The sequence below is a fragment of the Carassius auratus genome, unplaced genomic scaffold (assembly GCF_003368295.1).
Source record: "Carassius auratus strain Wakin unplaced genomic scaffold, ASM336829v1 scaf_tig00026934, whole genome shotgun sequence".
Lineage (NCBI taxonomy): Eukaryota > Metazoa > Chordata > Actinopteri > Cypriniformes > Cyprinidae > Carassius > Carassius auratus.
In genome coordinates, this window is record NW_020525556.1 from 18,860 (window position 1) to 32,580 (window position 13,721).

General features: G+C 35.7%; 1 protein-coding gene across 1 annotated transcript in view; it reads right to left on the reverse strand.

Moving 5' to 3' along the window:
• LOC113078868 (extracellular sulfatase Sulf-2-like) overlaps positions 1–13,721 on the reverse strand; it is a gene marked incomplete at its 3' end in the record, with an annotated part of 66,654 nt that overhangs the window by 18,798 nt on the left and 34,135 nt on the right. The window contains 1 exon segment of the mRNA XM_026251175.1: positions 746–964. Coding sequence (XP_026106960.1) covers positions 746–920 — 175 coding nt within the window.

Below are 13,721 nucleotides of genomic sequence, written 5' to 3' on the forward strand. Positions count from 1 at the left end.
TTCATTCAAAACGCCACATTTTATTGTCAAGCGTACTAGTGGCGTATCAGGTCCTAAAAAAGGAAGTTTGGCAGCATATTACAGATCCTATTACTGGCTCTCATAATAAAAGTTAAAAGAAAAACCGTATGTAATTACTACATATAATATTTTTTTCAAAATGCTGTGTAAATATGTACCCGATTAAAGTGAATTAAAATGCAGCTGTATTAATGAGCAAAACGTTCAGACGTTAAACGCACTATTTACGCGTGGCTGGGAACAGGTGTAGATTTCTTTCGTACCAACTAACATTTGGAAAATACGAACGTTTTAATGAATCCGAAAATTTACGCCAAAACCACTTTACACGCGATTTACACAAAAATTCGTTCTGCTCGTGTTTCATGAATGAGACCCAAAGACCTAAAATTTTTGAACAGTGTGTATTTAAATCTTACTCTAAAATCTGATCGGATGAGCTCTCATTGGAATCAGTGGCTGATATAATAGTCTTGAAAACTGGTGTCCTTTATCATATGTGTGGTTGCTATGTTAAGAGTTTCATCACGTTTAAGGGAGTTTTAGGCATTCCAGTACATACAGTGTCTGACAAAAATCCCTGAAACATTTTCAAATCCCTATAACACATGGACTCTCACAGCTCATTGTTTTATGCTGTGTCCAAAAATCCCCAAAAGTGTCTCTTGGATGTGGCTTATCATAAATGATCCTAAAGATATCTGCGTATTCTTTTTCCACCCACCCAATTCAATGTCCTGGTCATCGGTGAGGATGAGGATGATGTTGGGGCGGATGTTGCGCCGGTCTCGCTGGATCCGAGGTCTCAGTCTCTGATTGGACTGGAAGATGGAGGCATGAGCCACCGCCAACACGGCCAGCAGCACCAAGAGCCGGACCGCCAGCCCCTGCGTCGCCATCTCAGCGCTCCCGCTCACTCTATACAGACTTCACCTTGTGACACCTGTAGGGAAAAACACCCGGAAAATACAGTTTTGCTCAGTGAATGAAACTTTAGCATGAATATTGTTTCAGGTTAAGGTGGAGGTTGTGTCAGCATGTGGTTTCGCCAGAGAGATCTTATTTATGGTAAATTATTAATGACCTTAATTGTTATAGCCTTAAGTTAGGCCTATATATAAACACGCAGCTTCCCTTGCACTTGAAATATTACAAGAAATGTAGGCTACAACGTGACCTGGACGCAAAGTTAAACTCAACATAAGGAGTCGGCTATCAGCGTGCCAAAAATTGAATATGCAGCAGCGCAAACTCCTGCTGCTGTTTACTAGTATTTGTGTAAAACAATATTCAGATTTAGACAAAATAGTGATCCAGATGAAATGCACATGTTAATGACACACATTAACAGACTACTCGACTAACTTAATAATCTGACATTTATCAGTACTGCCCTACAACTCAACTCTAGTTAATTTAAAACACTGCCCTTACACAACGAGAGATGATGAATCATACTGGGAATAAGCTGTCTCTCTCATTGAGTTTATATTACGGTCACAGTCTAATTTGAACTCAGTGAATCAGGATTATCACACACACGCACGCACACACACACACATGCAGTGTCTAGGGTAAGGCCTTTATTGATGCACAATGCTTTTTTCATGCACTGTAATCATTTCTTGAGCATGAATAATTTAATAGGATGGAATCCCCTTCTCAGCTGCTAATCTGTGCTGGAATATAAAACCCCACCCACTGCTACCCACCATGAGCTAAACACACACACACCACGCACACAGCAGGGACTAATCTCAGACCGAGGGGTGAGAGCCAGAGAGCGATAACCAGAGGAATCAGGCTGAGCTGAAGAGAACGTGAAGATGTCAAAGATCAAATCCATGCTGAGAACATCACTTACACTGAGTTATCACACACAGCAACTCTTTAATATTGTAATACTTTGTGAAATTGAAAGCAGCTCATGTGGCTTGTTTCAGATTTTGCCACACTGTGCTTGTTGCGATATAGATGCACACAGGAGGAACCGATAGTCATGTTGTCGCTCTATACATATAATAACTAGTTCTCTTTATTATAGTGTTTTACTGAAATTAAAAGTCTGGCTGCTATGGTATTAATTTTTGCTTTCTGGTTATTTATTTTAAATGGTTGACATTAAAATTGTATGCTATTTTGTCCAAAAAAGAAATAAGAAGAAATACTAAAAACTAAAATAAATGATTTTAAAATTCTCAACTTTTTTTATTTAAAATACGGAAATTCAAAAATCTTGTATTCTTTTTGACATTTTGCGATTTGCTAAACATTATGAGAAAAGTCAAAATTAGGTTAAGGTTTAATTGTAATAAATCATAATTACACGATTATTATATCACAATTATGACTATCTCATAAATATCATACATTTTACTAAATACAAAAAAATCTCTTAAATATTTGAAAAGTTTTAATTTAGATTTTTTTATTTGTTTTCTTTGCAATAATTTAAACTTTTTATGTCATAATTTACATTATTTTGTGTAAACTAATTAAAATTTTTTGTATAATTATATATATATATATATATATATATATATATATATATATATATATATATATATATATATATATATATATATATAATTATACAAAAAATGTATTTTATATATATATATATATATATATATATATTTTTTTTTTTTTTTAATTTTTTTTTACATTTTTTTTTTCTATAATTATGTCATAATTATGATTAAGCAAAGCAAGATTTTTGTTACATGGCAGGAATGACATTCCAGAGGTAACAAAACAAATACAAAACAAACAAAAAAATGATCTCAAAATCAAAAATGCTGTGCATTCCTACCTAATCTAATAATAATAATAAAAAAAAAATTATCATACTCTAAGCTGCGCAAATAACACATTGCTAGATTACTGGATTGTGGAAGGTTGTGAAGACGAAGGATTCAGCACTGAAATAGCACATATTTAGCACAATGTAAGTGAATTCATCCCATACCGTTTGTACATGTACAGTTCTCATCATAGAGATGTCAGTCTGTGCTAATTCAAACTCAATCACGCAACAGACTAAACTAACAGCTTCGTTGCTTTGACACGCAGAAGGCCGAATCACATTTATTCTCTTAATTACACTTCAACACAGAAATACATGACAGAGTGCACTTTCAAAAGTTAGTGGACCCAAAATTACATTGAAGAAGAACAAATGATCCCCTCTAATGCGATAATGCCAAAGGATAAATATCTCATTAACCATCTCTATATATACATCAACCTGAATAAACGAATTCAAACTAATTCAACGGATTCAAAGACGGAAATAAAATGCTTAAGAAATATTTCAGATTCTGTTTCTAGGTTACTAATCAAGATCTTCTCAAATCATGCTGGAGAACATGATCATCAGGCTCACACAAACTTGTCAAGTCGAGAGCTGCTGGCATTAACGCAAAAGGATGAAATTATCATTCTTATGTTCATAATAGTACACATTCAACTTTTCATTGTCATGCTGATTATATAATTTGTATTAAATTGAATTAAATTTGAAAGATGCTAAATCAAACCGTTAACTCAAGTGGTCTCAGATCACTGCATGTCAATCTGTACAAACTACACTTGTAATATTTTGTAATGTCAGTTAGTTTTCAGGATACCAGGGGCATCTTCATGCCAAGACGGCTGTGTGCCTCATGGAAAGCGCTTAAAAAGATGGAAATGAATGTAAATAAAAGAGAACAGACAACAGTCTCTGAAGAGACAAATCACAAATGCCTTTAACCCTTCGAGACATTAACACAACCAGACAAACACCTCCATCTCGGTTCAAAACACTGGTTCATGTGCGTCAGCATTCACACAAAACGCATTTCCTATCAAAGGCAATCATGCAGAACTAGTAAAATAATGTTATTCTTCAGAAAACCAACAGTGTATTGATGAAAAGCCATGACTTTGATGAAACGCTCACTCTTGTATGCTCTGCTCTGAGGAAAGAGCCTTCAGCAGCGTGAGAATGGCCAGCAGAGAAGAGAGAATTGATTTCTGTTACATCACTGTTATAATTACGGAAAGTCACACTGACATTTGTCAGTTTGCACCAGGGTGGTCAAGGTCCACAGAATATAATTACACTCAGAATAAGAGCATAGCATGATTTTTAATGGACTCGGGGAAATTATAAAGCACATGATAGAGTCTAATAGGTAGCTTGCGTTCGGTCATTATGGATTTTCTATTTTCGCTCTGTATTCTCTCTTATTTTACCACACAGATAAAATTGGCGCAAGGAACGTCCAGCTGACACGACTCACCCTTACATATGTATTCAGAGTGACATTCATAAAATGAATCAAAGAATATCCCCAAGACACTTCACAATTATTATTTTCCCCCTGGCGAAGTAAAGACTGAAACTATTGCAAATCATTTCACATTCAAACACTCTCATTCCCGTGGATATTTCTCTCTTTTCCTTTGGCTTTCGTACACTACACTGTACACTTTATCTGCCTTCCTAGAGATTTCACACTTATGGCTGCTTTTGTCCAAAATACAATGTACTGTTACCCAGTTCATAGCCACTAGAGAGAGAAAGACGGGCTCTTTTCCTCACAGGAACTGTAAAGATCGGGGCTTCACACAAAGATTATAGCCTATCCAAAAGAACAGGACATACCAAACACTGCTTGAACATTTACTCTACCATCCAGTTTATAATTTGCGCTGTATTTAAAACAAAATGTATGATTTTATATCACCATACACATCAAATTCAGATTCAGATTTTATGTAGAATTGACTGATGAGTTTCAAAAACAAACAAACAAAACAAACTTCTCAATCTAATTTCAGAATTGAATTGGATCTACATTTAAATTTGAATTAGAATTTTATCAGAAATATGGATTTCAAATGTGAATTTGAATTGGATCTGTATTTACATTTGACCTCAAATCATATCTGAATTTATATATAAACAATTTGAACTGCTTTATAATTTTGATGTAAATATAAATTTGAATTGTATCCGTCTTTACATTTACATTTGATATCCAGATTTAAATGTCAACAGTGAACTTAAACTATATCTGAATTTGGATTATAGGAAACATACAGAGCATGTGAACTGTATTCTAAATTTGGATTTAAATATAAATCAGAATTGTATCCGTGTTTGCATTCACATTTACATTTGAAATCTTGATTTAAATGTCAACTCAAATTGCGTTGTATTTGGTTTAAATATTCATTTCATTTGCATCCAGATTTTGATTGAAATATAAATCGGAATTGCATTCCGAATTTGTTTAAAATATACATCTGAACTGTGTCCTGATTTACATTTACACTTAAACTTGAATTGTATCAGGATTCCCATTTAAATTTGAAAAAGTTTTAACAAATTTAAGCAGCTAAAATATGACAAAATCTGAAAAAAACTCAACATAATTTAAACAATGTACAAGACTGAAGTGAGCAGAATCTGTGTTAATGCAGAGTCCCTCCACAGAGGCACAAACCCCCAACTTCACTTTTCAGGAAAACATCTCCTCTCCACTCGTCTCTCACTGCTTTCCTCAGTCTAAACCTCTTTTCTCCCGCTTGCTATCATTGCATCCCTGTCTCTTTCTGCTCTCAAAAACCTCTCTCTCACGCCTCGTTCCCTCCGTTCTGTGAGTACCTCATGGTGTTGAAGTCAGATGCCTCGGTCTCTCTCGCTCAGCGCAGCTGCTCATCCCACATGGAAGTAGAAATATCCAGATATGAAGCGCGAGGACTATGAGACCATCTTAATGGGATCCTTGATAACAAGATACGGTGATAATACTCCACACACAGCACTTGCTCATCTGTCTCTGTAGGTCACTGCGCTGTATATATCCTTTTCTCGCTCTCTCTCTCACGGCTGGAGTCGCTCATGTGCGCTCCTCTCTCTTCACTTCTCTTCTCCCCCCCATCCAGCCTCTCTTATTCTAGCTTTATCTCACTCTCTCTCTCTCTTGCTCTCTCTCTCTCCATCCTTACATTCCCACTCGTCTCTTCTTCACTCTCTCAGGATTGATGTGTTGTAACCTTGAGCGCTGCTGCTTTCAGTTTATTGTCTCTCTCACCCCCGTCCCATCTCCCTTCTTCAGTAAGGGTTTACAGAGCATCGTGCCATGACAAAACCGAGGACGAGGGTCCCATCTGCATCCTGTTTATGCTCCGCCGACCACGCTGCTCTGCATACGGACACATTCATTTATATTACATTATATTAATAAGCACCTCAAACAAAAGCTCTCGCTATTTATATTTACATGAGTTCTAAATGAAAGCCTGCCACATTTAAATTTAGATGAATTACTGCAATAGCCAGCGTTTTATTTGAGGCAAAATGGTACTTGTGAGTTGTGTGCAAACTGCATGCAAATGGATCCGATTGGTGTTCACTTAAACTCAGTGTGTCAGATGTGTTGAAGATGCATTTGATAAATATCATTTGATAGATAAAAATTGATAGCCTGTAAGTTGCTTTGGATAAAAACGTCTGCTAAATGCATACATTTATTTAAAATTTTTATTTAATTTGAAGCATAGATTTGTTTATAATAGTAACATTCTGAATATAACAACAAAAATATAAAAAAAACTAAATTCTAAACATAAAAATTTATATTTAGAAATAAAACACTTATATTTATAACAAAATTATAACATATATATAAAAAATAAAAATATTTAGATTTGTTTGACTAAACTTAAAAATAACATTAATTTAAACAATAATATTCCCATGGGCCTTTAAAAAAAAAAAGAAGGTTAAAATAAGTAAGGGGCGTCAGTGTTGTGGACTTGAGTTTCCTTTAACCGGTCTTAGTATCTGTTTTCCTTATTTGGTCATGCTTCCTGTTCCTGTCCTCAGTTCCATTAGTTCCAGGTGTTCCCCGTTTTGTTAATTTGGTTCCAGCCGTGTCCCATCGATGTCTGTCTTTAAATCGTGTTCTCATTTAGTTCTCTGTCCGCTGTTAAATGTCGTCTTAGTTCCTATGTGTGCCTGTTGAATGTCATTAGTTATTTCCGTTGTGTGTATCTCCTTGTGGATTGAATTAAAGATCATACTTCTGTATTCTCCTGTTTTTTTTCTTCTTCCTTCTCTCCAAGTGAAGTGTCACAAGGGGCTTATTATACAGTAAATGGTTAGTGTAGCATGGAGTCAGAGACGTTCGGATCCATTTGCAGTATTTTATTAAGAGAGTGGTCAAACAGGCAGAGATCAGGAAACAGCGTCAGGTATGTCAAGGGATATCCAGAATCAGTAACAGAACCAGGCAGAGGTCAGGGCAGGCGGCAGAGAATCAAAGGCGGTATACACGATCCAAAGTCAAACACGGAAGGAACACACACTAGGAAAATGCTCAGAAATGCAAGACAGAACTAAACAAGGCTTCGCACTTATTGAGAGTCCAAACACAGTTTATACAGGGGAGTGGTAACGGGGATCAACTGGTGGTTATTAGCCCTAAGCATGGGATTATGGGAAATGGAGTTGGGAATGGAAATACATGACTGTTACATTTATTTTTTACTGCCTTAGTTTATTTAAAATAATATATAAAGTATGTAAAATACACTAAAATAATATATTACTAATATAAAATACAAATAGCCTATAATATTATTATAACAAATAGTTATAATTATATAAAATATATGATATAAAATAACACACTTATATTTATAACGCATTTATAACATATTTATAACAAATAAAAATATATACATTTGTTTGACCACACTTTAAAAAAACATTAATTTAAGAACTAATTTGATTTATTATTATAAATATTTAATTTTATATGGGTTTTTGGTTTGAAAGTACAAATATTCCACGTGGTCTCTAATATGAGCTCATAAAAGAATTATCTAAACGTTGCTTATAATAGTTTTAGATGAGATATAGTACCTTATCACACCGCAGGGCATGTTAAAATCCCAAAAGCACTTCATGTCTTTCACTACTCATTGACTACTAGCTTAATGCTGTCATTCTTAAACAGGAGATAAATGTGTGTTGTAAAGTGGTTCGAGTAAGAACACCCACACAATATAAAACCCAGAGGTTTTGTGTGTAAAGACCCTGATGGACTATGGCCGTCTGGGGCACAGAAGTATTGATTCAATACACACACACACACACACACACACCCAAATACATCCTCACAGACATAGAAATGAAGACAGACCAGACACACTTCAGACATCTGTCTATGAGCGTGAAGCCAGCTGGAATTTTCAGCTTAACCCTTCACTATTCACAACTAATCCCACAACTATTCTACTATGAATTTCCAGAAAAATGCTACAGTTCCCACTGTGAGCAGCTCAACAGACCATGTCTTTATTATTGTCAGAGACACACACACACACACACACACAGAGATAGATAGATAGAGAGAGAGAGAGAGAGAGAAGAATTGTCTAATTGCCTTGCCTTTCTTTTTAATTAACTTTGTCCATTTGCTCTTCTTATCGTGATACATTACAAAATTGCCACGCAGAACGACAGAGACAGAGAGAGAGAGAGAGAGAGAGAGAGAGAGACTGTGTGTGTTTTTAAACATAAAAATGTACTTGAATAACAAGCCAAGTATTAATAAAAGAAACAAGACGACAACACCACTGATTCACATCATTCTCATCTAGAAACTAATAAACTAGATCTAGTAAACCAAAATAGTAAATCTAACAACATGAGATGGGAGATTTTCAAATTTAGCCAAACAAACACGTTTCAGCACAGGCTTTCATTAGTGTTCAAAGAAATCTATGCATGATATATCAGTACAATATTGGTTATGAGCTGACATTATTTTATTCATTTAATTAGTTTTGGTTGATACTAAATATTTAATCTTGCTGCTCATTCCCCAGTTTTTACATTTAGGACTCTTTCACCATCTATACTCACTCATGGTTGATCTTTAATAACACTATTACATTAATAATACTGTTAGTAAACTTAATGTCCTTTTTATGCTGTAGATTATAATGTTGTGAGACCTAGATTCATTTTTAGCATTTAACCAACTGTCTTTGGTTTTATTTTATTTTTTACATTTATTTAGACCAAATAGTATTGAATTTTAATATCAGCCATAATTATCAGTTTATATGTACCCAGACTTTTGATATCTGTGTACTTTTAAAGGAAACAAGGGGTTATTGCTAACTAAAACTAGAACCATAAAACTTTTCTGTTACTTGAAATAATATAAACTTAACATAATAAATAATATACATTTAATATAACTTAAGGAAAATATAAAGTTGAAAATTTATATATATATTTTAGCTGGTTGCCAAAGCAACATTTCTTGTTTTCATTTATATTAACTAAAATAAGTAATACTTAAACTGAAATAAAAACTAACAAAAAACTTTCTATAGATATATTTAAATAAAACTAATAAAAATGACAAAAACACAAAACAATTACTAAAACTTTATCAATAAAATGAAAACAAATATAATAAAAAACATTATCTATCTATCTATCTATCTATCTATCTATCTATCTATCTATCTATCTATCTATCTATCTATCTATCTATCTATATTACAATAATATCTCAGTGCCAATTAAAACATTTCACATAAGAGTCATCAATGGATAAAATTATTAGAATATCATATTGTTTACTTATCTAGAATATTATACTTTGACAGTAATACAATCTTCAATGGGACGAGATGATTTCCTACATAGACATACACATACACATACACATAAACATAATAATAATGATAATAAAAAAAACAAAAAAAAAAAAACATGCAGCTTTAAATCCCAGCCCCAGATATCCAATAAAACACATTGGCACAATAAAGCATAAATAAATAATGAACTGAATAAATAATGAAATATAAACTAAATAAAGAGCTATTTCAGGTCTGGAGTTTATTGCTGTGATGAACATGTGGACGACTTGTATTAAATAAGGGCATTAATGGAGAGTCCTTGATGATAACAGCAATTAATCCTTCTTCATTAGTGTCTGCTAGCCTCTAATTATAATTCATCTCTCTCTTTCTCTCTGTGCTGCTCTGGCATGTCTCTGCCTCCTACACCACTTTAAAAATATGACAGAAAATCTCCTTAAAACTCATTTCACAATTGCAATGCAGTTGAATTTTGGTCCACCATAGATTGTCCTATTTTCGCCGTCAAGGGAAAGGATTTTCATTAAAATTAATTGTTTTTACACTTGTACTAAATGATGTGAATTATGAGGTGGGGAGCATGGAAATGTAAAACTGTTTAATGGAGAGACGCAGTGGGTTAAATGGTTTGTGTGAACAAGTGTTGTGTACCAAGGGACTGGGTTTTTGAAAAATGTAAATGTTATATGTAAGTACAGTAAATGAAATGTTACATGTTACATGAGCATTGGTTATGTTTTTTCACATAAGATTGGTAATGTCTGGCTGCTATGTAAGTTATAGTTACAATCCCAAGTCTTTATTTTTACACTTTATTATATATGCTCATTTACTTTTATTTTTTAAAGCCCTTAACATCACGTATGATCAATAGTTATACAGATCCTTAGAAAGAAGTGCTATTGAGAAAACATACAATCTTCTGTTAATCAGTCTAGTCATCATATAGCATGAACATAAATGTCCGTATTTGAAACGTTTGCAGATCTCCAGCTTGTTAACAGTGAATTTATGAGAGTGTTTGTTCTGTAATTATTACACACATCTCGCTTGTTTAAAAGCCCCGTGTGTTTTTCCTCTTGTCTGTCTGATTGATTTACAACTCTATTACAATAAACAGTCAGAGGATTTTAAGATTTGGCTGAAGAAGTGTGTGTGCGTGCCGGCTTGATTGACAGGCCTAACGAATTAATATACAAAGTAATTAATTTAGTTTGAGGGAGGCTGTACAGGCATTAAGAACAGTAGGAACTATGGGTTTTAATTACTAATGCAGTAAAACCACACATGCATAACTTGTAACCCTTGCTCAAGACTTGCTCAACCCTTGCTGAATACCATCAAATTAATTCTTTAAGACAATGACAGAGAGAAGAAGAAGAAGAAAGAGAGAGAGAATGAAATAAAACAGAAAAACCTTTTAATCACTCATGCCATGAAATGCTAAAGCACTTTGGAAAACAATGCATGCTCAAAAACTCCCGCCAACGTATTTCTTACTGTGTGTGTGTGTGTGTGTGTGTGTGTATGTGTGTGTATGCGTGTGCGTTTGACATGCTCTCATTGACTATAAACGCTGGAGCTGTGCCAAGGCTGCTAATTAATTTGCACATTAACCAAATGAATGTAATTGCTTGTGTGTGTGCGCATGAATGCACCAAAAGAATAAACGACTCGCCTTATCCACACTGGCTTGCTGCAAAATAAAGTGCAACATACCAAGAGATCTCTCCAAACTGTGCAAATGTTTTTAGTGTGATTTCTGCTTAACACACATCATGCTCAATTATACATTATTCAGTGTTGCTAATCATTCCCAGATATTTCTAGGCACCGTGCAAAAAGCTGAAAGGGATTTAAATGAAGTGTGACCTTTTCCCCTTGGTTTTCAACAGTTCTTTTTCTTTTTCTGCTGCTTAGTCATTTATTTGACACTTTTCTAATTCAGAATGACTTATGGTATACTAAATAAAACGACAATCCCTTGGGGGCAATATGCTCTTAAGGAATGCAGGGGGAAACCTTGATGGGACACTTTTTGGAGAGCTGATCTAAAAAGTGTACTGTACTTGATATGAATCAGTCTCCTCCTCTGTACTTCGCAAATTATGTGATCTACTTATAAACACCTGAGGCACATCATCAGCTGGCAAATGGATTGGTAAATTAACTGAATAAATATGAAAATATAAAACAATAAGAGGTGCCTGTGAAAGAAGAAAGCAAGAGAAAGCACAAAAAGCAATTTGTGGACAGAATCCATTTTGGAATTCAGACACACTTTTGTGAATAAAATATTGTACCGATCTCATTCAGATTTTTTTGACATGCTGGGTACATTTTATTACTGTTGAACTTAGTTTGATGAAGGATCTTGAAAGTCTGACAGTAATGAGTATTGAGTGCTACTGAAAGGTTAACACTGCCTGCCATAAATGTTTAAAAAATGATTAACAGTTAAAAACATCCATTAGAAATTTAGAAAAGTAATCAAAAAGTAAACAAATGTAATCATTACTTTAATAAAGTAATAAAATGTTACACTACTATATTTGGAATAGAACTTGTAATCTGTAACCTATTACATTTCTAAAGTAACCTCGCCAACACTGTTAAATGCACAAATTCAGTTTAGTCATGAAATACATAATTGTGTGTCACATGCTTCATTCAGACCATACAATTATTCATGTTACACTTCGCACCCCATACACTTGTAAAAATAAAGGTCCTTATATTGGCATCTATGGTTCCCTATCTGTTGGTCACAATGATTTATATCGAACGACATATGGGGTCTCACTTGGGAGGCCAATCATCTCTGAGTTTAAGAGAAAATGGCAATGAAAATTGGCTAGTGGATTTTTCCATATATGAGCCACTCCCCATGGCATGGCATTACAAGATCCTCCCCTTCGGGCTCTCCCTGTTCCCCGTGTCTTCACGAAGGTCGCAGAGGGCGCCCTTGCCCTGGTTACACTCCTGAGTCCCGAGATGGGGATGGCGCCGCGGTACACATTGTGTCACCATCACACCAATGTGTCACTTTCCTATTCAGCCCCTGGACACCCTAAAAAGTGACCTGGCATGTCGTTGTCATGACAGATGCCTCCATCACAGTCTGGGGCATGACGTGCAATGGGCAAGCAGCTTTGGAGCTCAATCGTGCAGCCAATTCACACTTACGACAGCTCACTTTCACCGTGGAATGGCGACTCCATCCCCAGATGGTCAAGCTGATCTGGAGTTGCTCCGGAGAAGTCCAGGTAGACCTGTTTGCTTCCCACGAGTCCTCCCACTGACAGCTGTACTATTCCCTGACCCAGGCCTCCCGGGGATGGATGCGCTGGCACACAGCTGGCCTTGGGATCTACGCAAGTATGCGTTTCCCAAACACTGTGCAAGGTCAGGGAGGATGAGGAACCTTACTGGCCCACCAAGACCTGGTTTTTGGAACTCATTCCCCTTGTGACACCCCCTCTCTGGACCTCCTCTCTCAGGGGCTGGGCACCAAATGGCACCCGCGTCCAGATCTTTGGAACCTTCACATGTGGCTTCTGGACGGGACGCAGCAGACATAAGTTATCTGCCACCAGCGGTTGTAGAAACTACCACTCAGGCTAGAGCTCCCTCTATGAGGCAGGCCTATGCTTTGAAGTGGAGTCTGTTCAAGATTTGGTGTTCTTCTCATCCAAGAAGACCCCCGGAGATGCTCAGTCAGAGTCATGCTTTCTTTCCCGGAAGAAGGGTTGGAGCGTAGACTGTCACTCTCCACCTTGAAAGTGTATGTGGTTTCCATTGCTGAAAGAACAAATAGGAAAGCAATCTTTCACTGAAGGTTGAAATCCCTTCCAAAAACATTTTGTGCATGGAACAACAGCATGGCCTTCTCCAGAAGCAATGTCCTCACCCTTTTGGTCCCCTTCAGTACCATGGTCAGTGAATTTGCGTAGAGGCTTTGAGATGGTTAAGACCTTAGCGTAGCTTTTGTGACACGCTGTGGCTTGTCAACAATTGCAGCG